We start from the raw sequence: 24,878 nt of genomic DNA, 5'->3' as shown, positions 1-24,878 counted from the left end.
TTTTTTTTTGGCAGCTGGCTGTTAAGGGAAGCTGAACCCTAACATTGGTGTTTAACACTGCCCTGTAACCAACTGAGCTAATCACCCAGCCTGAAAAATGCTACCTTAGATCAGGAATTTTTCACCCAGCCTATTGATAAAGTTCAGGAGGGTAACACTTATGAAATGACATAAAAGTTTGTATATATTTACATGTATGTATATTTCTGTGCATGGGGCTTCATAGCTTCTAGCAGATTGGCAAAAAGGGACAGGTTAACACTTGACAAGGTAGGACATATCGATCTTGATCCCACAAAACAGGCAGAGGACGGTATTTAGGATTTCTGCTGCTAGGTGACCCCTGTAAGTTCCCTGAAAACTATTGTGGATAAGATTGGGAAGGGTCCTAGGCCCTTCCTCCACCTGATACAAGACCCTCAAGAGCTCTCTCTGTTGGAGATAGAAGAATTTGATATTTAAGTGGGTCTTCCACATCTAGGAGTGGCAGTGCTCACATATAGTACACCCACTGCTACTGGGGTCATGATTCGGGATTTCCACACATTGTGGCAGATCCCGACAAACATCCTCAAGGCCGTATTTGTCTTCTATATAGACTAGTAGTTGTTGTAAGCCAGATTCTTCCACTTTGGTTGTTGGAAGTGAGGGCTTTGGTCAGCTGACCTGCCGGGTTTAGCAAGAAAGAAGTGGCACAGGACTTTTGCCCCTGTGGTCACTAAAATGATGATCTAGAAACAAACAAGGTTGATATCGGACCAACAGGCACCTGTGTTTCCTTACTGATTATTAAACTATTGAAATACTCTGTACCTTTGGTCAAGAACAGCTGCCCCAGTCCCACATCCTACAAGGGGTACCCCGGCTCCTCCCTGGACCCCCAGGACCTCTCTGTGACCCAGTGACCAGAAGGTTTAATACTTGGCACAACAGGGGGACTCCAGGAATCCATTCTGATTTGTTGGTAGTCTTATGCTACCAGGTGTTAAATATTTTGAATATTACCTGGACACAAATACAGCAGGTGGGGCAATGCCATTGGCTATATGTTCACTTACACTTCACAACAGTAAGGCACAAAACGGAAGACATGTGCACTGGCCTCACCTTGAAACTGATTGACCTGCTGCACTGGGTATGGATTCCGCTGTTGCTGGAGGTGCTGCCGGGGTAAATGTGACTGCTGCAACTGCTAGAATAACAGAGGACAAGAGGGGCGGAGAGGTGAGATGGGGAGAGAACATGCAATTAAATATCTTGGCAGTTCCGATGAAGGCAGGGTTTTTACCAAAAAGGAAACTTTGTGTTGAAGAATAACACTCATACAGGCAGGAGCACTGAATATAAGTGTACAGTTGGGTGGCTTTTCACAAAAGGAACACACTCTGGTAACCAGCGCCCAGATCAAGAAACAGAACATTGCCAGGAGCCCCTGGTACCTTTCCAGACACCACCCTCCCTTGGCCCAGGGCACTACTATCCCAGCCTTTAACAACATAGATTAGTCATGTCTGTTCTTGTATTTTATAGAAAAGGATTCATACAATGCTTCTATATCTGGCATCTTGCATTCACCACTATGTTTGTGAGATCCATCCATATACATGTGTACACTTGTAGCTTGTTCTTTCTCCCTGTTGAATAGTACTCCATCGTATAAATATACTACAATTTATCTACCCATTCTACAAGTGATGGTCATGTAGGGTGTTTCCAGTTTGGGGCTGTTACACATACCACTGCGATGAACATCCATCTGCATGCCTTTTGGTGAACATCTGCATGTGCTTCTGATGTGTGGACTTTCTGGCTCAAGAGAATGCGTAGTGAGGGAGGCAGTTTTGACTTGGACTTCCCAACATCAGCCTGTATGCTTTCCTTAGCACTGTGGGGACCCGGCTCCAAGGGACAAGCGACTACTTTTTAATGACCTAAATATGTGCTTTGGGCATAGGAAGATGGGATTCTCAGGGGCTATAAGAAAAGGCTAATCTTATTCCCATGAAGCCATACTGCCTGTAAAACACGTCTCTACACGTAAAATATTCAGCATTTACAGCTTTAAGGAAACCACGTGGGATTCCACATATAGCAGGAGCCAAGAGGCCTGCGATTTAGTCTTTCTTCCACTCATGGGGATTCTGCGCTGCTAGCGCAGTTACCAATACACGGCAAAGGCTATTATGATCATTATCATGCTGTATTTGCAAAGGGAAAGAAAATAAGAGTGAGGTGGGAAGAGCAGAGAGAGAGGTTTTAGTTCTAGCTCTGTTGTCAAGTAGCTGCGTGACCTTCGGGATGTCGTTTAACCGCCTTCCTACAGCAGCTGAATATTCATTGAGCACCTTTCATCTGCAAGGCTATAAAGAACATACAACAAGGTCCCTGCTCTTTAGAGTGTTCATTATAAAAATAACACACATTGACCACTTCTTAACACATGTGTTTATTTCTATTTTTTTCTTGTGTTTGTTCCTGCAACTCTATAATTTTCTTTTTCTTTTCTTTTTCTCTACAAGGCCAGCCAGCATTCTGGCAACCAAAGAAAAAACAGCCTCTACGCTGTTGACCCCACCCTGTGGTGCCTACCATAGCGCTCTGCAGAAGACCGTTGAAATCGATTGTGTAGAAAAGACACCATGCGAATCTTTTAGGCAGCAATATAAGGGCATTATTGAGAGTAAGCTGAGCATTGAAAAGCTTCTCCTCAGCCAAACTTCCCATACTGTATAAGAATTTAACTGCCCCACTTACCAGGAGGAATAAGTCCCTGGAAAGCCTGTGGTGGCTTAGGGGTGTGGCCTGCTGTGGGCAGTCCCCAGTTCCACCTTAGCTCTGCCTTTCTTTAGCCCTTTGGTCTCTCATAAATCACATACGCTCCCTGGCCTCAGTTTCCTGATTTGTAAAATGATGGGACTCCATGATCTCAAATGTTTCTTTCAGATCTAAAATTGTAAGTTCTGTCAAACCTTCGTAAATGGATGAGAGGTGACATGCTCTGTGCTCTCTGAGAATAAATGCCTGTTAAATGTTTATCCACACCTCCTTTCAACCTGCTCTGCTCTGATCTCCAACTCCACGGAGAATCATTTTAAACTTCCCAAAATATGCAGGATACCAAATCCTTCTGATTTCCCTCAAATGTCCTTTCAGGGAACCCAAGCGTTTCCAATATGCTATTTCCAAAATTAAAAATGTTACTTTCAATGCTGTTTTCAAACTTTTAATGTTGTAGACACCAAGAACATGAGCTTGGTGTTGATATGGCAATATCCACTCTCAAAACAAAGAGTTGAGAGCTTACCACTTGTGGGCCTCTAGGGCAGCCTGCATTGATAAGCACTGTCTCCAGGTGCAGGTCAGGTGCTACATTGACTTGGCTGGCACCTGTGGCTGCAGCTCTTATATGACACTCCCCGACAACTGGGTCACTTGACAGGTTCCCACATGCATTTGTGCAGAGTATACAGCTTCCAAAGAATTTTACACACATTATCTCATATGATCTTAAAACATCTACAGGAGGAAGGCTGGGCAGTTATTAAAACCTAACCTGGCAGATGAAGAGAGAGGTTAAGTGGTTTTTGCAAGATCACATCACAAGCAAAAGAACGGGCAAATTCTGATGCTGAGTAAAGCGATCTTTCCTTGGTCTCTCAGCATCTTCCAGTACACAGTTTCTAAGAAATTATGCTCAGGATGCAGTGTCCCATTCCCCCATCTTTTCCAAGGAGCCTCTCTCTGTGTCCTGGATTCTGCGTGGTCTCCCCCGTTCTCCCACCTCCTCGTCTGTGGGCATCACTTTGACGCACCTCTTCTCACACTTGTCCATCTCCCTACTTGTTCCCCAGGACCTCGCCGACCTTGCCATGTGGTGTGGGAACACCCCTGGGCTGACCCAGCTGAGTTCTGTGTCTGTGAGTCCCTGCCCCCTCTTTGTGCCTTGGTCATAGCACACATATCAAAAGCCATCCCTCATGGGCCGGCCCGGTGGTGCACTGCTGCAGTGCGCCGCTTGGGAGCGTGGCGGCGCTCCCGCCGAGGGTTCGGATCCCACATGCAGACCGGTTCCCGCTCACTGGCTGAGCGAGGGGCGGGCGCAGCGCCGAGGGTTGTGATCCCGTTGCCTGTCCCGGTCCGGTGCAGGCGCAACACTGAGGGTTGCGGTCCGTTGCCGGACACAGACAAAAAAAAAAAAAAAAAAAAAGCCATCCCTCAAAATATCAGGCACACCTGGAATTTCCTGGGATTGGCTGAGGAGAGGATTTACAAAGCCCAGCTTCTGTTAGCAGTTCCATTTATCACTGCCTGAGAGATATTAGCATGGTTCCTTGTCAGACACCTTATGCAGGGTGAGAAGGAGAGAGGTTTGTTTGTACAATAGCTGCCAGGCGGCTGACTGACCTTGGTAAAAAGGGAGATAATTACACAGCTGTTCAGGAACAAAAGCAAAAAAAGGGAACATAAGTGAACTGTGCGCAATGGTATAATTTTTCTCTTCGGGGGTGACTGGTGTTACTTGGAACTGCTGTTCTTGGTTAGTAGGGACCTCTACGTCCCTGTGTCCTACACTGTATCATATCTCATACATATGCAGTGGTGGATGCTTGGTCAATTTCCAAAATTCTGATCCTATTAGGAACATTCTAGAAGGATCACTACGAGACAGAGCTATATTGGGTCCTGAGCCTTATATGACAACCTCGCAGCTCCTATATAATAAAGAGGCTGCTGTGCGGATGCCTTGTGCAGGCCCTCGTGGGAGCCACGTAGGGATCTCTGTGGACAGCCTCAGGCCTTTCCCTGGGATAACACTAAATCAGGCCTGGGCTTCTCTAAAAACAAAACAAATTGAAACCTACAGGAGCAGTCTGCTGGGAAGGCTTTCTTTGAAAGCTGAGGAATTATATGGCAAGAGTGGACAAAGCTGCCTAAGGTACAGCTGTATTTGAGTTAGGCCTTCTTTTAACTCACAGAGTTCCTGAGCTGTTTTAAAAGCTGCCAGGAATTTTCTTAAGTTTGCCCCTTGTCCGTAACCCCAAGTTCAGGTTTCCAGGTAGTTCTGTGGGCCTTATTGTTCTGCTATTGTTCCTGGTCCATTGTTCATGACCAATTCTACAGAATTCTACTCAGTCCCTCCTCCTGCCGCTTTCCTCTAAGAAACAAAGTTCTCTGAATTGTTATTTTATTTTTTTGTTCATGCTAGAAATATTAGGGCTTATGAAGAATGTGAGCCATCTCCTTCTGTGAACTGATTATATAGACTCCTGCACCAGAAGTCAGAAGAAAAGGAGTCACGCTTGAATCGAAGAAATGTCTCTGGCAAATGGGCCTTCAAACCGATGGCTGAAGCCTGTCATTTAAGAACAAACTAATTCCTTATAGGAAAAAGCCTAACTAGTTGAAAGTACTAAATTCGTCAGGTTCTTCTGTAATCCTGGGAAATGGTAGACTGTGAGCAACTTGACAGAGGACATGAACTGCCACTCCCTCACAGACAATGAATGAATGGCACGGGGCATGTTACCTGCTCGGCCAGGATCTGCTGCTGCTGCTGCTGCTGCTGCTGCCTCTGCTCCCGCAGGAACTGCTGCTTCTGCTGTTCCATCAGCTGGGCCCGCTGATCTATGAGCATTTGCTTCATGATGGCTGCCTGGGGCTGGCTGCCCAGGAAGCCAGGACCTGCAGGACTGGCTCCAGAGACCATGCTGCCTGAGCCTGGGGGCACGGAGGACTGCATGGGGCCTGTGGTGCGGGGAAGCCCAACCGGGTGCTGTTCCTGGGAGGACAAGAAAAGAGAGAGATGCAGTAATTTCACCTAGAGACTCATCGCCATTTAGAGGGAAACCCCTGGGAAAAGGGAATGGGGCAGAGGTCCAGGCTTGTCGACCTGAGGGTGTCTGAGTGGTACACATGATATTTGCATAAAAACAACCTCAAACCTGGCTTTTTACCTCAGTGGAACTGGAGAGGCTACGAGGGGATAGTAGAGCATGGCTCTGGGAAATCTGAGACCAAGTCCAGGCTTCTTGATGGGACTGACTAACGGATGTGGAATGGGTTTTCGACCAATGTCCTGTGTTCCTTCAAGGAAAGGGAATAAGCCCTTAGGCAGGGCTCACCTTAAGTCTGGAATGTCCTGAACTTCCCTGTTAACCCTGACTCTTTACTGTCTACTTGGCCAAAATAAACATCATCTTATCAAGCGGGAGACACATTTACAGAAGATTGCTGGAATGAATTAATCAACAGGTCTGATATTTGATGGAATTCTAATTGATTTCAATATTTGAGAGCTTTGATATATGTTAAAAAAGAATCCTGCTGGTCAGAGTTATTGATGGTGAGAACTGGGAATGTTTTACACCAACCAAAGCTATGTCATTTCCTAACATCTTTAAAAATAGAATTGAGTCTCATATATCTGGGATAATTCAAATGTGTATGGGGTCGTGGGGGGCAGATTGGGTCCCTTGATTCTATAATTATTTGCCAGTCAAATTATGGCAACTTTTAAGTTCTGGTTCTTAGAGAATAGGAAGTAAAGTAGTAAAAAACTAATTCCACACAGGCCAAGTGACTACTTGGAGAATGTGCTTAGAAGAGAAGCCTGTGCTGAGCTGGATACTGTTGACTATTAAGGAAAAATAGCTGATGGAGAGGAGACATGCGGCCACAAGACTACATTTCAAGACACTTTCTTTCCTGTTCTTTTTACCAAGCACACCTGGCAATGACAAGTATTATGTGAGCATTCCACAGAAATATTCCGTCTAATTTGTTAAGTTTCAAGAAATTAATCTGAACATAGAGGAGCTGACAGAAATGAAGTGGTCACACAGATAGGGACATACACAGTGATATTGTGAGGCACTATGAGACCTAAATAATAAGAAATGAATGTGAAAAACTCTACATTTTTAAAAACTTTAATCCAAATTGGATTTTAATACTTCTTTTTGCTTTGTTACCTTTTCAATATAGATATCATCAATCATGCTGGGCTGTTTCCTCTCAAAACACATGGCTGAGTTTATCTCTGTCTGTCCTAGAGAGACAGTCCTGGACCCGACTCCCCACAGCCTGGGCTTGTGTGCTCACTTCCCCCTACTGTCTGGTGTTGAGCCATTTGTGCTTTTCTTTCAACCTGTGAGCTACCTAAACTGCATCCTCAGTTGCTCTCCTTCTCTCCCTCCATCCACCCAAACAAAACGAAATAAGCAAAATAAACAAAAAACAAAACCAAAAAACCTCCAACCCTTCTCACCCCAGAAACAATAGCTCAAGAGGTTCTGGTTAGTTAGAGCAGTAGCCTGGGTCATACGGCTAGTAAATGGAAGACCCTGAACTAGCAGAACTGGAATGCTGATTTTGATTCTCAATTCAGTGTTCCTTCCACTAGCTCAGGCCTTTCCCAGATAATGGGGTCCATGGTGCCAAGTGTGCACCTAAGAATCACCCTCAGACTAAAGAGTGTGTCTCTCATAAATGTACTGGGTTTTATATTTCATCTGTAAGTGCTGTTGCTGAAGTTCATAAAAGTTTTTGTCTTTGTGTATTTTCTCTGTAAATAGACAATTATTATGTAGAGGGTTATGAAATGTTTTTGATGTTGATAGGAGGCTCTCATACTAAAAAACACCAAGAACCTTTATGCTCTCCAAAGTTTACTTTACGACTGAGCCTGCAGAAGTCTAGATGTTTCAGGCTCTTCCTTTCCCTCTCAAATACTTGCTACGTGTTTTCTAAGCCCTTCCTTCCAATGAGATAAAGCTGTTTCTTGCCACCTTTTGAGACAAATGGCTGATTGACGTAACACTGTAACAAGTTTACACTGAAGTATAAATAGTTAGCCAATCAGCAAAAATACAGATATATGTTTTTTTTTTCCCTGTGTATTTCAGTATATTTGATACTTTCCAGTTTTGATGAGGAGAGAGTTGGAAAGAAAATGAGACTCACGGGAAAATAAAGTTTTCTTCAGCTTGATTTTTTGAGAGGGCTGGTCTGGGCTGGCCCTGCTATCTTTGTGCACTTTGAGATATTCTTGTCCCCTGTGACCAGCCCTGTGCAGTTAGGGAGTGCGCCCAGAAATGGTAAATACCGGAGAAGTGTTGCTTTCCCAGCCTTTTCTCTACCGGGGAAAGAAAGGGAGAGGCAAATGGGATGATGATGTTGATACATCGAACCAGTTTTTGCCCATCTTCCTAGGGCAAAAAGAAATATTTCAAAAGCACAGTGTGGAAAAAACCTTCCCAGAGGGATAGTCAGGTTATTACTTCTCAGGATTATATATTTCCCCAAATGATGCTCTCCCAAAGGTTTTGCCTTCAGGTTTCTCACTGAAGACCTGAAGACCTACAGGCAGGAGGGGCTATGAGCATTCTTGGAGGGTTGCCTTCCTTATGAAACATCTTTAGGGCTTTCCCAACCAGCTCTGCTGCATTCAACAGTGGGTGAGAAACACCAACAGCCCCAGCCTCAGGCGTGTACTCCAAAGTGTGACGATGCACCAAGTGACTGACCTTACAAATGAAGCTGGCTGTGGCCACTAACTGTTCCGTATTACATGGCTTCTGTTAACCTCCAGTCTAAGAGGGCTTAATGAGAAATAGTCTGTCAAATTTCAGGATTTTAAGCCACCACTCTTGTTTCTAAGGAGGACACACACTGTGTTGTGCAATTAGAGAAAACCCGGGATGAGCTTTCGTCATGCGAAATGTAATGCCTGGAAGCCAAACGATGCAGTATTTTTAGTTTTAATTAGTGGCTTGTTCTCCACTCCACTGTCCCTGCCCAAAGACCTCCCTTGCTTTCCACCAAGAATCTTAATACAGTCTCTTCCCCTCAGAAATCCAATCGGCTACACAGATCTTCATTACTCTCCAAACCCTCTCACTCTTTAGTAAAATAAGGGGATAAAATAAATCAAAACCAATGAACCTATTTTACATATCTTCCCCCTCCAGGGAAAAGATCTTTGGCAATTTTCTAAAGGACAGAGTGAGGTGGAAGGTGTAAAAAACACCCTTACCTCACCCAAAGAGGCAGTTTTCCACTTCAAAATACAGCTGTGGTAAAAATAATCTCCCAAGAACAGCCAGCTGTTTATTTATAAATCTGTGCGTGGGGAAGCTTTATTTCTCTGAAGTGTTTTCGCCCCAGCCTCAAGCGTGTACTCCAAAGTGTGACGATGCACCGAGTGACCTTACAAATGAAGCTGGCTGTGGCCACTAACTGTTCCGTATTACATGGCTTCTGTTAACCTCCAGTCTAAGAGGGCTTAATGAGAAATAGTCTGTCAAATTTCAGGATTTTAAGCCACCACTCTTGTTTCTAAGGAGGACACACACTGTGTTGTCCTTTCGTCATGCGAAATGTAATGCCTGGAAGCCAAACGATGCAGTATTTTTAGTTTTAATCCTTTCGTCATGCGAAATGTAATGCCTGGAAGCCAAACGATGCAGTATTTTTAGTTTTAATTAGTGGCTTGTTCTCCACTTCACTGTCCCTGCCCAAAGACCTCCCTTGCTTTCCACCAAGAATCTTAATACAGTCTCTTCCCCTCAGAAATCCAATCGGCTACACAGATCTTCATTACTCTCCAAACCCTCTCACTCTTTAGTAAAATAAGGGGATAAAATAAATCAAAACCAATGAACCTATTTTACATATCTTCCCCCTCCAGGGAAAAGATCTTTGGCAATTTTCTAAAGGACAGAGTGCGGTGGAAGGTGTAAAAAACACCCTTACCTCCCCCAAAGAGGCAGTTTTCCACTTCAAAACACAGCTGTGGTAAAAATAATCTCCCAAGACAGCCAGCTGTTTATTTATAAATCTGTGCGTGGGGAAGCTTTATTTCTCTGAAGTGTTTTCACGAACATGCATCGTGTTTGGGCGAGAGGGGCCGGCGTTGCTGGCGGCGAGCCAAAGACTGCGGGCTCCCTGGAAGGAGGACCACAAAAGCTGTCCTGCCGGCGGCGATGACACTGGGTGACGGGGACTTGCGGGTGCCCAGGGCTTCAGCCCTTCTCAGGCGGTCGTCGTCGGGGATCAAGGCGCAGCTGCTGTTCTCTCGGTGGCCCAGCAGATGGTGGTGTCAGCCCGGTCCTCCGGCGCCAGCCCGCCCGCCGGACCGCGCCCCCGCCCCGTGCAGATGGCTTAATCAGGACGCTGTCCCTCCCCCTCCGCCGCCCGCCCCGCGCGTCTGGGCCGGGGCTGCGAACGTGGAGCCAGGCAGTCAAGTGTTCCTGCGTACAGCAGGTAGCCTGGCAACGGAGAGCATAATACCGAGCAGATGGTGTTCGCACGGCGTGATGGACATCACACACGACAGCCTGAGACAATCCAGGAATTCCCTGGTGGCCCGAGGCCCTCTTTACGCAGAATGAGCTCCCTCTCCATCGCCGTGCATCTCTGGGGTGATCGCCCCCTCTCTCCGACTGACACCGGACTGGTTTCTTATGACCGACTTTTCCTCCAGCCCGAGGGGAGGGAGCTGTCAGGTGGGGGAGGGCGCGGGAAGAGGACGTGGAAGGAAACGGAAGGGCCGGGAGCGGAGGACGTGGTGGGGACGGTGGCGTAAACCAGGTCCGGGGGCGGGCGGTCCGGGAGGGACAGGGGTCCCCGTAGCCCGGGCTGCACCAAGCCGGCGCGGGAGGGGGCCCCGGCAAGGACCCTCGGCTCAGAATCTCAGCGATCGCGTGGCCACGGACGCCTACGGGAAATTTAGGATTTTACTTAAAAAGTCCCCCGGGGCGTAATTTAGCCTCTCGACTCCAGCCTCTGTGCTTACAGGTCCTTAGGGGCCTCCGGCTAAGGAGTCGGGAGTGGGCCCCGCGCGCTCCCGGCAGCCCGGGAAGCCTCTGGGCGCAGGCGGCCTAACAAAGAAGCCGACGTGTGTGCCCGTGGCCAGGAAGGACGGGGGACAGAGACCAGGACTGTTCGTGGCAGGAAAGAGTAAAAATAATACATAAACAAAAAGGATGTTCCAGAAAACAAATCCGTGTTTTCCACACACACACTGAACTGGGTCATATAATTTAAAAAAAAAAAAATCAATCTTTAGCCCAAGCGGAATTTCGACTAAATTCTGTGTATCAAGAGACTTCTACGTCCAACCTCTCATCCATATCCAGAGGCTTTCTCCTGCCAAGGTACTATCCAAGTTTTAAGTTTCAGAAGGCAGGAGTTTATCAAAGGTCAAAGCTAACATCACAGTTGCTGGGCAAGAGTCCGCAGTTTCGCGTCAGTGGGTAGCACAGGACCAATCCAACACCCACGGTGGAGGCTGGACGGCCGCACCTGCTGTGACTCCCAGGGACTCAAGCAAGCCACCTGACCTCACCAGTCCCCATCCCCTGAAGTGAAAGTTGTATGTATTCATAATAGTCCTTGGCAATGAAAACTTTGGAGATGATATAGCTAAACAAAGATGACATAGCTCTACAAAAAGGTGGCTAAGGAAACTCTAAAACCTCTCCCACTTCCAGTGTGGGCAATTTGGGAACAATAATGGGATAAATCAGGGGTTCTCAAAGTGTGGTTCTGGAATCATTAGCATCACCTTGAAGCTTGTTAGAAATGCAAATTACCAGGCTCCACTCCAGGCCTACTGAATCAGAACCTCTGGGGGTGTTTTTAAGAAGGTGATTAGGATGACTCATAGTTTGAGAATCACTGGGGCAAATAATCCTGGTTTATAGACACTGAGGGTAACCTGTGTCTGATTAGATTGCAAATCTGCACTTTCAAAAGCAAGTCAGGAATGCTGATTTACTTAGGTTTCTGTTGCAAATTCTTCTGCATTTGGAACACCCTCAAATGCTCAAATATTTAAGAAGGCTGCTCAGGTTAGTTTGCAATGTAAACCCAAGAATTCTGAAAGGAGCCCATGGCCACCATTCTTCCAGGAAGGACAGTCCTCTGGTTCCAGCTCTGCTGTGGAGGCTGAGGAGCAACCAAGACTGTGGAAGGGGTGAATCCTGTGTAAACTCCCTTGCTAAGGAAGTATCAAATATCAAGTAGACTTATCCTGGTGTGATATTAAGATAGAGCTATGGAAAGTTATGATTTGAGGAAAGTGCCCCCTAGTTGGAAAGGATTCTTCAAATATGGAGACAACCAGATAGCAACAATGGAAGAAGTCAACTAACACTTATGGGGCACCTGATATATGCAAAGCACTCTGTTAGGTGCTTTCACCAGTGTAAATAAACTCATTTTGTTGATTTAAAAAAAACAATCTCTGAGAGGTTAAGTAACTTGTCTGATGTCCCACTGCTGGTGGTGGTGTTTTGGGGACTCTGATTTTTGCACAGACCATAACATACGTCTGGTCTAAATTGAGCAGATCACCCAGGAGGACTCTGCAGTAAAAAGAAATAGGAAGGGGCAGAGGGAAGAATGGACATGGAATAAAAAGGTAGAAACTCGGGCCGGCCCCGTGGCGCACTTGGAAGAGTGTGGCGCTTGGGAGCACAGCGGCGCTCCCGGTGTGCTCACTGGCTGGGCGCGGTGCGGGCGACACCACACCAAGGGTTGCGATCCCCTTACCAGTCACAAGAAAAAAAAAAAAAAGGTAGAAACTCTTGGGATCAAAGGATAAAACTGAAATAGCACAAAAATATACATTATTTTGATACCCCAAATTGGGATGCCTCTGTGGTATCAACTTCGACATTTAAAGAAAGGGCATAAGATTAGACCATTCAACCATAAGTGGAAGGAAGAAACAAAATAAAACAAAACCTTAGAATTCCCTTTGAAGTTGATCAAGTGTCAGGGCAGAAATTTGGTTTCAGCATGGTAGCTTCTTTCACAGGCTTTTTTTCCAGAATGATTTTTTACTGTGGGTTTGGAGAGTTGCTTACAATAAGTTCACAGCAGAGCCCCAACAGGGTCCACCCCATCTAAACCCCTTTGTCTCAGCAGATTATTGAAGAAGGTTGGATTAAAAGGTTTGTTTTGTGATGTGTGGTGCTGTGTCCCCAAGATGACTGGATTTTGAGGCCGAGTTTATCAATTTAGGAAGCGTATCACTGAAACAGTAAATTGGGGCCCAATGCTAAGGCTGCTGAACAGGTTCAGCAAAATTCTTTGTTGGACTTTATATTATTATTATTTTTTTGTCTTTTTTACTGACTGGTAACGGGATCGCAACCCTCGGTGTTGCGCCCGCACCGCGCTCAGCCAGTGAGCGGGAACCAGTCTCCACATGGGATCCGAACCCTCAGCGGGAGTGCCGCTGCGCTCCCAAGCGGCACACTCTCCAGTGCGCCACTGGGCCGGCCCCTTTATATTATTTTGTTATTGCCATAGCCTCTTGGTCATGCAGCTCATCTGCCAGGGTGAGGGAAGAGCTGTGTTTCTGGCTCTAGCTTAGCTCCTAAGATAATGGGAACTAAGACTGAAACTTGACTTTCTTTCTAGGTTTTCAATGAGCAAAATGGAGTCTCTACCTAGACATTTGATAAAGCAACTATATACTACATGTTTTGCTGATTCCTCTCCCTGACCCCACATCACAGGGAAGAAATGAAAAACAATGCAGAAAAGTATAAAGAAAAAAAAAGGCAATACTCATTTTTAATACTCAAAGGCAACCATGGTTCATATTTTGATGTGTTCTTATATTTCCTCCCACTTTCCCCTGCCATATGCAATAACGTGTTTTCCATGCTCATGACATGGCATGTCCATAATTATACACCCTATTGATTCTTAGTAAGTAACATAGGAGAGGTAGAAAGTCCGAATCTTCCAAATGCTTACAGCAAATTATAATTTTCTGGCAGGATGATATCCTTATGGCATCATTCCTGGCAAGGTCTTTAGTTCCTTGGGGATCGGGACTATGAGTCTGCCTCACATCCAGCACAGAGCTAGGTCCACAGTTGCGATAAAATAAATATTTGCTGACCTCAGCTGACTAACTGGCTGTGATGAATTCTAGTGTAAAGCAGTATCAGGTATGACTGGAGAGGTGGAAAAAAGACGGCCCTATAATGGACTGCTTCTCTGAGCTACTGATCAGATCCTTCACTGAGTGTTAAAGGGTTAAAGTTGGCAGTCCAGTGCAAAATGTGAGAATGCCACCAGTCACAGGAAGGTCAGGCTTTCAAGGACATTCTTAGGGGTAAAAACAACAAAAATACCATTTGTCCTTATCAGTTCTTTGAACATAGTTACCACAGGTCCCTGTAGTAGAAACACAACTTCGAGAGTTATGCTTTTCCTCTGCCTTTGATGTAAATTATAGAGGCCTTTTGATCCCTTTGTTGTGATTAATTCCACCACCAAAGCAACTCTAAATTGGTTAAAAGTTCATTAGTGTGCAACAATAGGAGCTTGATTAAATAAATTATGGTACATCCATACCATGAATACTAGGCGGCCAATAAAAATCATGGCTTCTCAGACTGACTAATCACACAGAAAGAAGCTTAACAATATATAGTTAAGAGAGAGAGGGGAAAAAAACAGTTTTTAAGATACTAGCCACTGAATAATCTTGTTAGACAAGGATTATAAGCGATTTTTATTTTTGTACTTTTTCAATTTTTCTATTATGAACATCTATTACTTTTAATAAATATTATTTTTAAAAACATTAAAAATAAGCCTAAACTGACACGGAACAGGATGCAGTGAGTTCAGGAGGGGCCCAGGTTATGTCTGGGACCTGGACGATTTCTACCTGAGCCCGCCTCATGCTCTGCAGCGTGCAGTAGAGACACGCCTATGTGGCAGTTCCCCTTTTGAGACCTGGACGTGGCATGAACAACTGGGTTTGGCTAAAGGTTCAGCAATGAGGCTGGCTTTTCATTGCTACAACAAAGAGCTCCCAAGTCCCAGAGATGGCTCTGAAGGGCGCTGACCATCTTCCAACAATTCTTGGATCCACCTGGACAAGCTTGCCCTTTGTGGCACCACCCTGCTCTCTGTGGTTTTTCTCCATTTAAGGCTTGAAACCACAGAGCATGGCCAGAATCAGCCGACCTCTGGAGTTTAAGAACTCAAGAGATGGCTGAAAACTGCCACTTGCCTCCACAGGATGTCTCCTCCATGGGACTGTAAGAAAACCCAAACCACGGCAGCTGTGAAACCTGCCTCACAGAGGCGAGCGTGCCTCTGCTGACATCCAAGTGGCTGCTATCAGGACACATGGACTGTAAGTGGTTTGTCGGCTGCTCCTTTAGGTTTTTCACCCATATGTTTGCTACCTTTCTTTCTTGATTTAAACATAGGGAGTGGGTGCAGCTGTCTTCAGCTGCTAGGAAGATTTTTCTTTCCTGAGCTTACTGTTTCCCCCAACCTGAACCTTTCTCTCTTATTGCCCCCACCCTTTCCGATGAAGTTGTCAAAGCAAAGATTGCATAACTTATGCACGGGCCTATCTGTGTTATACTGGGAGACAGGCCAATGTTTCCATTAATAGACAAGAGCACTACCATGCTGCCAAATGGAGCTCTCTGCTGCAACCACTAAGACCGGAAGAAGGGAAGGAAAGCTGGGAGCTCAGGGCACGCTGTGCAGGAAAGGTACAGGCACTTCCACTATCATTTCCAGACCCTCTGTAGCCTTGGGATGGTGGCCAAGGGAGACCAGTTCAGACTACCTGAGAAGAGCCACTTCTCCAAAGCTGCCCGCTCTGTGTCCCCGTGCTCTTCCTTCCCTCTGATGCTGCTGGAGGGAGGTGCTATGTCAGCCTGCTCTTCTGGTTTTCTGCCTGCTGAACCTGTCTACAGGCAAACCACATTTGATCATGTGAGGCTGAGGCTCTGAGAGGAGGGCTGCCCTGCCACATCTCTAAGAGCAGAAGCCTGCCCGGCAGTAGTGGTGGGGTTTGAGGAGGTCACAAGACAGCAGGGAAAAAAAGCAGCAACACTGAGAAATCTGGGATTGGTATTTTACATATTTAGATATTTTGGCTGAGAACCAGCTTCTCAGAGGAAGCAAGTCTAGGAGAAGGCTCATGCATGGTCAGGAGGGCCTAGGGCGGGTGAGGATGGGGTCAGGGCATAAGACCAACTGACCCTGGGCCTTACATCCACAAAGATCCTTGAGTTTAGATTTGCAGATAAATTCTTCAAACGGGGTTTTCCACACAGTCACTGAGAAACCCTGATAGGATTGAAAGACAGCATCTGTTTTACAGCTTTAAATTGTGCGGTTACTGGCTCAGACTGCTCTCAGTCCATTAGCAATTAATATTCTTTAAATGTCCCGTGTTTATCTTGTGAACGGTATCATTACACTGTACTGTATTTTTAAAAAATAAAGATATTTTTTGTTTGCTTGTTTTTTAACCCTAATAGTATTTCTTCATTTTGTAAATATACCTGGGGACTCCCCCAAATAAAAGTGGCACAGGTCTTTTCTTAACCTTGAGAAAATATGGGGACAAATAAGGATAGAATAGTCTTAGAAGAAATATAGACCCCAAAGAGAGTTTTCTCAATTCCACTTCTGTAGCAATAAACACAGCTCTTGACTCCACACCATACACACAATGACCTGGATAGAAGAATCTGGAAACAATTAGAAATCACCCTCTCTACAGACCTTTAACTTCTCCTTTATTTTTATCAGCACTGCTCTCAGGGAGCATGGTTCCATAGTGCTTGGCATATAGCAGGGCTCACCAACGTTAGCTCCCGTCATTAGCACTATTAATGATAATGAAGAAATGAGAAACTTTAGGTCGGGCTTATATTTTCAGCTCATATTCTGTTCTTTCATAATGGTCAGATTAGTTCCTCAGTCTTATGAAGGAAAATATCCCTGTTCACTAATGACCACCTTTTACTTAAGATAAAAATTATGTTAGTAGCTAAATATGAAACTAGACCCTAGAATGAAGGTGAAATTTATGTGAAACTTTCATTTGAGTGAAGAATAAATCCACTCTTGTCGACAACAGCAATACAGGCCTCCTGGGCCGGCCCGGTGGCGCACTGCTACAGTGCGCCACTTGGGAGTGTGGTGGCACTCCCACCGAGGGTTCGGATCCCACATGCAGACCAGTTCCCGCTCACTGGCTGAGCGAGGTGCGGGCGCAATACCGAGGGTTGCGATCCCGTTGCCGGTCCGGCCCGGTACGGGCGTGACACTGAGGGTTGCGATCCGTTGCCGGACACGAAAAAAGACAAAAAGGAAAAAAAAAAAAAATACAGGCCTTCTAAGTTGGGGGTTATGTGTCATGTCATTTATCCCCCCTAAAAGCATAAATATTTTTGCTTAAGCACCTGGGATGTATCACCAGTTTCCTGTTCCTTTCTACCAGAAGCTGAAGCCAAGTCTGATCTCCTTACCATGATATCGCCTCAAATGCCCACTATCCCATACCTCCCCCAAAGTTTCTTGAGCTAATTCTTTCTCTAGCTAGCTGCCTTAATAACGTGCTTCTGCTCTGCTTCCCAGATCCAGGCAGGCTCCTTTACAGCACACATGTGATGCACATACACACTTCTCCATCTAAAACCACATGCCTCCTTAGAGAGCTTCCACAACCACTATCCCTTCTCTCAAAGTGACTGCTGGAAGGAGGTTAAAATCAGAACTGCAGAGGCAGGCTGATTAATGCTGGAGTAGTTCAGGGAGATCTAACCTGCTGTTCCAGGGTATTTATCAACCTGAGGAAGCTTCCCCAGCACTAAGGATCATGTTTCTAGTCTTCCCTTTCGGACTGTTTCTTTAATAGAAACACTTAGTTTCTTTGACCTTGGTCCTGCTAATCACTTTACTTCCTCCCTTGTGTTTTTTTTCCCTTTTATTCCCCGCCCCCCATCTTAAGAATAGATAATTTCTCAATCGGCAATTCAACCAAAACCTTTTCTGGAAGCTGAGGTTAAATATCAATGGCTAGAAATTTGTTGAGGAGTTTTGGGGGAGGCGGGTTATAGTGGCGGATGACAAACCTCTAAACTGAACTTTAAATCTGTCTCAGATTCCTATAGTGCAACAAGCAGGAAAAGCCAGTGAAAGTGAGACTCCCTTCTTTATTTCCCTTAGGTTATCAAGGATTAATTTTTACTGAAGATCACTTTGCATATATAAAAAAAATACAAGAAGAAAATATAGAAGGTCTAGTGAACACTCCCTCTTAATTCATATTTAGAAGCATGTAAAAAACGCTGACATGGCCAATCTTTGATACCTTTTTGATGTAGCCATAGAGAATTTCCAAGGAAAGAAGGGGTCACTGGGTCTCCATTAGTAAGTAAAAGTGAGCCTCCAGGGAGTGACCATCCATGCACAGGGTGCTGAGAACTGTCTTACAATGTAGAGAGACCATTTCTGTGGAAATATCTTTGGCTATAGCAAGGTCCTAGCCACTCTCAGTAACTCCCAAAGTTTTCCTGGGGACAACCCAAATATATCCTGCAGTCAGATGTACACACACCCTAGGTAGGAACCTAGAGAGGTTTGGGATACTCTGATTCACTTTCTGCCAAGGTACTCAGATAAGGAAGGGTGACTAGGTTAGTAAACTATATTGCCAAGGCTGCTAATGTAATACAAGTTCAGGGATCTGGTCAGAGAACATGGAGCCTTTTGCCTTTCCCTTGAAGCCACACAGTATTGCACAACCCTTACTGCCGTCTTCATTTTCAGTTCCAGATCTTTGAGTTGATTTTTCTTAGAGAATACTCACAGCTTAAAACAAACACACAAACAAAACAAATAAGCAAACAACCAACTTAATATGATACAAAACCCCATGGGTATGAATTGTGTTTACAGCTTCACTTTGGATTTTATGTGGAGTTAAGGGACTGTCACTTCTCGGCCAAGATGCATTTATCACTCAGAAAACAAGAAGGCACCACAAAACCTCCACCTGAAATCTGAGCACTAGAACATTATGTGTGGAATGTATAATTTTCCATTAAATTTTTCTTTCAATTTGGATAGGCATCCCACTTCTTAAAAAGCTTTTATTGCTCAAAGAGTTTGCAAGGGCCTCAAGCATTCCCAGCACAATGGCAGGTGTTGTGGGACTCTTAAGAGAAGCACGGCCCTGGCCCCTGTCCTGTGGGGATCCTAAACCAAAGTAGAGAGATGAGGTTTGTCTTCCATGAAAACTTCGAGGATAATAGCAGTGGTGGAACTGTGTAGCATGTGCTCTGGTTCCATTAGATTTCCACAAAGCCAGCCTGGCAGACCTGGGATGTCAGAGTGGTGGCAAAGCACAGCAGAAAGGGGCCCGGACGGGGGTGGGATACAGGACGCGTGGGTTCTAGGCATTGTTTGACTTGGGGAAAGTCACTGAAGGTTTCTGAGCTACTATAAAATGAGGAAGCCAGCCCAGGTGATCTCTAAGGCTCTTAGCAGCCCTAAAATTCTCTGCTTCCGCTTGGGAAAAGCTTCATGGATAAAGGGGGTCTTGACAGGAAGCCTTGACGGAAGTGTAGATTTGGATTTGAGTGGGAAGAGAAGGAGAAGGAAGGAAGGAGCTGTCCCCTGCAGGGAGGAGTCGGCCACCCGAAGTTGAGGCGTTAGCTGGGGTGTGTGGAAGAAAAGCTCGGTGGGGCGGGCCTGACCACAGACGGGTCTGAATGAGGCAGAGACGTCTGACTTAACCAACAGACAGCAGGGAGCCAGAGCAGGCTCTTAAAGGGAATAAAACGATAAATGCATTACTCTAAGAAGATTAAGCTGGTGTCAGGTAAAGCAGAGATTAGAATGGGGCTGGATCAGGAGGAGAAAAGTGGGCAGGAAGGATTGGGAGACAGCCCCGGGGTAATCCAGCCAGGAGGGGAGGGGAAGCTGGCCCAGGCTGGTGACTGACTGCGGGAACTCAAGAGTCAAAAGTCCAAGCTACTGGCAAGGTAGATTCCACCAAAGACATGAATTCTTGCCCTCTTTGCCATATGCAAAAGTCTGGGTCACTCCCTGGGCCACTGCCTCCTTGTTTCTAGTCTGTTATTCTCTCTCTGCCCAGCCCATGTGGCTACCAGAAATTTGGCAGGGATGGTAATCCCTGCTTAAAAATCAGGTGCAAATCCAGTTTTACTTGTCCTTCTTACTTTAAAAAAAATGGAATTTACTTAAATGTGAATTTAGTATCCAGTATTTTAAACATACCACCTGGTTTTTTTATTAGGGAGTAGGACAGTAGGTACATATCTTGAATATTTTCAAAACCCTAACAATATATCCTGGGGATGAAGGGAAGCTCCCAAACAGTAACAGGAAACACGTCCAAAACTACATGGAGAAGAAGAAACTTTTTAGTTTTTGTGCTTTCTTGTTTCTCCAACTTTCTCCTCCTGCTAAATGTTTTACTTAGCTTTTTTCAAGAAGGCCTGACAAGGAGTAATGAAAATTATATGGTGGCCCAATTAAAAGGTTTTAATGACAAGTAGATTTCATAACAAGTATGATAACTAGATATTTCCTAGGCTTCAGCTCTCAAATGCATTTTTTGAAAAGTCAGAAAGTCATTCTTGGTCTCATTGTTAAATCTTGCTTGCAACAGAAATGGTGTGTTATATTTTTATATGATGGTTAATGTTGCATTTATTCCAACAATCCTGTAAATCTAGAGATGGTAGTAAAAATAATTTCTGACAAAATAGTCAGTACAAAACCAGTCAGGTCATTGAAAATTCATGATTGAAGTTAAGAATATATTAGTGGTTTCAGGTAAAAACATGTTTTATATCATCAGCTTGGAGACTGAGTGTCTTCTCTGAACAAATAAAAAATCTCCGAAAATTTTCCTACCCCTTATTGAGACAATGTGGAAGAGAAGCAGATACGCTGGTCCACATGCTCTGAAATCACCACTGGCCTCTGGTAAATGGATTGCTTCATCTGCTTGCTCTATCTGCTAATCTAAGGGCGGGGCTGCAAAGCTCCCCATCTGTCTCTCTCGCTCTGCGGGCCCCTCGTTGCCATGGTCTTTCCCACAGTGTCTAAAGGAACAAGATTCCTCGGACGTTTGACACTGGACCTCCACAGGCAGCCAATTTGTTTTCTTTTCCCCTCCCCCCTTCCCCTCCTTTCTCCCTTTCCAATATAGGATATTCTTTCTGTGCATCCACCAAAAGTAATGTGTCAAACTATGATTATGTTTTCTTTTATTAAACAAGTAGGAGAGAGACCAATTGCTCTCCTTCCTTTGATCAAGTAAAGGTAATAAAAATCCCAGGGAAAGGAGGGGTGGGAGGGGATTGCTGGCGTCTGCTGTCCTGCGCTAGGCCAGCTCTTGTGGGCGGTTCATCTGAAGAAATTCTGGGCTACTTGGTCCTGACTTTACCTAGCAGCCAAAGGCCACCACAGTAGCTTCTCACTGTTTCTGTATCCTCAGCCAACTGAGTCTGTGCAGCCATTAGTGGCTGCAGCCAGTGTTGGGGGTTGGGGGGTGGGCGGTGAGAATAGAGAGACCCTACCCTCAAAAGGTGCAAGGAAATCAATACTTAAATATTTATCATTTCGGCAGAATGGACTACTTTTCAAGATTCCAATCTGAAGGAAGTTAGTAGGTGGAAAAACAATCCATTTGTTTTTCTATCTGCACCACTGAGAAAGGAAATGTGACTTGGGAGTTTTGGGGGTGGGAGGGAGGTAGGGAAAGGGCACAGAGCACAGGGCAACGTTTTCCCCCTTAAAGACAGGAACTTTTCTTTCAAGCATCTGCATCCCTTTACTTAGAGAATAAATTTTGAGGGGAAGAACTTAAAAAATCATGTATATTTATTCCTTGCATGCATGATTTTATTACTCATAGAGCAACAGGAATGCACATATGAGTATACTTCAAAAACTTCATGGAAAGATTCATACTATCTTTTAATTTTATTTTTCTGTGAACTTTTTGAAGTACCCTTGAATGGAGGTGGTGGGCCTTTGAAGACAGCATGGAAAAAGAAACTCACAGGAACACTACCTGTGGTCCACGAAGCTTCCATCTACTCATAGGCTCTCTACAAGAGTGTTTCCATCTTTTTAAATTGTCCAGGGGTTAATCGAGAAGACAGTACATGGGAACTGAGATTTAGGGCACTTGGGCCGTAAGAGAAGACTCTTCCTGGATTGGGGTTTCCAGGGCTGGTCACCATAAGTCTCGATGCCTGTCACTCTCCTTTCAGAGGCTCCAGAGAAACAGGCTCACACCTCAAAATAGAGGCTCTAAGGACTTGACAGGACCACGAGGAGGGGATAGAAGCTGAGAGGAATGGAGCTTAGGTCAAGAGCCAACTGGAGAAAGGATATCTGGTACTGAACATCAAAAACAGACAGCAGAGGGGCCAGGGGAGAAGAGACAAAATGCGTAAGGAAATGATTGAAACTGAGGGAGCGGATGCTGCTGGAGAAGCATCAGGCTGAGAACAGAGCCGGCTGGCAGGACACATCCATCTCAGTCCCCATACTCAGGATAAGGTCTGGCTGCAGACATTTTCACCCAAAGCTGTGTTTTGTCTCTACATTTCTGGCGTAAGGAACAAAGGCTCTATTGGGGTGAAATTTCTTTATTTTCCTTCCAATCTGAATGCAACTAGCTTTGGAAAGTGGAACAATTTCATTTAACTGCTCCTGAGGTTGTGGATGATGGAAAGGCAGGGAAAAATGAAGTAGGGGGCTCAAACTGAACAGGTATTTTGCCAGCAGTCATTTTCAACCTGGTTGTTTGCTGGCCCCAGAAGAGACCTCTCTCAGGGGCCTCTCGTGTGGTGCCATTGGTCCTGGGGCTTTGGCAAACAGTGTGCATATGACTTGTGGCTGCTTGAGCCCTTGAAGTTCCAGAGGGCACCTCCTCCCTGCAACTGAGCCCCCCAAACTGCCAACAAAACAACAAAGAGTTCTAAACAGAGCTCAAATGAAACAAATATTTTCTTCTTCAGGAAACACTAAGAATTTCTTCAAATTGGGGAAAAACAAAAGAATGGTTTATAAATGTATAGTTTCTATATTCAGGAAGATGTTATATACCCTGATTATATAGAATTATGGCAAAGTTCATATTTGACCAAATGCTTTTGCTTTTCATGTTTCTTTGCATTAATACAGATTTTAAAAACATGAAACATACATTAATGCTAAAATGCTAAAGAGTTTTCGCTAAGAGAAACCACTCCTCAAAGCACCATGGAGCTGAGTTACAGGTTTGGTGGCATTAACATACATATTTGCATATATTCCTTTTCTAATCTGTTTTCTCACAGATCCGGGTGAAAATCTGATTGTTTTCTGAGGCAAAAACCCAGCCCTAGTAACAGCTCATAAACCTTACCACAGACACAGTACTCATGGCAACAGGAACTATTTCCTTTGGCTTATGAGCTCTGGTAACTGTCAAGGGGGTGGGGGGCACTGATCAGAGAAATCTGGAAAGACATGAGTCTGTCAGAACAAGTGAAAGGACTTGACATGGAGGCCACATTCGTGTTGCACAATTTGCATGAACACTTCTGGACAAATTCTATTTTCACATGCAATTCACAGACCCACAGTGGCAGTGCTAATTGGTGAAGTTGCCACTCAAGTGTGGTACCAAACAGGAGCTCTCACTACATGGATGAATAACACAGAGTTTTGAGCAACACAGTAATTATCTTACAGTTATTCTGTGTCACCACCATTCCATTATCGCTTTGTCCCCACCTCCCCATAGTGGAGTTGAATAAGAAAATCCACCCCCACCCCACCCCCCAAAAGTGGAATTCATGTTTTCTGAAATCAGCTTAAAAATAAAAAAAGAGATGGCAAGGAACAGCTATCATTTCATTAATATGGATGGATTATTCATGTCACTAGAGTGACAGTGAATTTGTACCCTGAAGTGCCAATAGGATGCCAAACACAGCCGTGAAAAACAGAGAAACTCTGAATGGCAGAAAGCTTTGGAATTTGTCTGCAAGAATTCCAGTCCCCTAAGATAAGGTAGTTCATTGCCTGCATGATATTTCAAGGCCAAGTGAAGGGGAAGGGAGGGTTAACATCCCCTGAGTGCCTCCCATAGCTATACATGAGGGGAAAGAGAGAGTGACAATTCCCCAGCTCCTTCCTAGGTGGCATTAGAAGCTTTAGAAACTTAACCTGGGTATCCCCTGTGGGTCACTCTCCAGTTTCAATAAAACCAATTGATGGGAAGGAAGGAGAGGCCTTCTAGGCGGTGGGTTGCTGGTCCTCTATCTGAAGACGGTCTGGTATTTGCAACCTCTGCACAAAATGCAAACCAGGTGGACTCTAGAAATGGCCTTTGGTGTAGTTTTGAGCTTTCTCTTCTTTGTTCCTTGGCCTTAAATCCACTTTGAATCTGAAAGTTACCGATTGAGCTGTACCTAAACCACATCGTGCTGTGTGATGAAACCCAACATTCTGGAATTCACTCCTCCCCTGTTCACTCTGTCTGAGCCCAATGCAGAAGTCTACCCCGTGCAGCTGATAAGAAATAGATTTCAAGAGGTATTAGGACCTCTTTAGGCTCAATTAACTTCTTTGTATATTTTACCTAAAAATGGTCTCCCGAAGACCACTGTATATTTTGAATTTCAGAAGTTAATGATACATTTTCATTCTAGCATTTCCCACTCTCAGGTCTCCTCACTAAGACCCACCCCTCCTCCCTTTTTAGTAGGGGTGGGAGGAGGTTTCACAAGAAAGGTTTTTATCTTGCTTTTACATTTCTGATTTTGGCCTCAGTTGAAAATGAGCATTCTTTTATGGGTAGTAGGAGTGTAGATGTCTACTCCCATTTGGAACAGCTGGCAAGTCATCTTCTGTAATTCAGTCTTCTGCCCAAGTTAGAGACCTTGAGACCTGAAAATCAGGCCTCAGTCTTCAGGCTCTAACTGTGGATCTGGCACGCGGGGTAGGCAAAGGATGAGTTTTAAATGCAGGGTGGTGGTGGTGGCGGGTGGGGGTGG

At 45.0% G+C, this 24,878-nt stretch overlaps 1 protein-coding gene across 1 annotated transcript in view; it reads right to left on the bottom strand.

Annotated features, from left to right (window-relative positions):
- The window catches only part of MAML3 (mastermind-like 3 (Drosophila)), a 451,859-nt gene that overhangs the window by 7,418 nt on the left and 419,563 nt on the right, over window positions 1–24,878 (bottom strand). Inside the window, exons 5-6 of the mRNA XM_008569153.1 lie at window positions 5,528–5,779; window positions 1,108–1,192 (exon numbers count right to left, since the gene is read on the bottom strand). Of these exons, the coding sequence (XP_008567375.1) occupies window positions 1,108–1,192; window positions 5,528–5,779 (337 nt within the window). The remainder of the gene's footprint in view (window positions 1–1,107; window positions 1,193–5,527; window positions 5,780–24,878) is intronic.

The sequence above is a fragment of the Galeopterus variegatus genome, unplaced genomic scaffold, assembly GCF_000696425.1.
Source record: "Galeopterus variegatus unplaced genomic scaffold, G_variegatus-3.0.2 Scaffold469, whole genome shotgun sequence".
Classification (NCBI taxonomy): Eukaryota; Metazoa; Chordata; class Mammalia; order Dermoptera; family Cynocephalidae; genus Galeopterus; species Galeopterus variegatus.
This window is presented reverse-complemented; position numbering and strand designations above follow the sequence as displayed.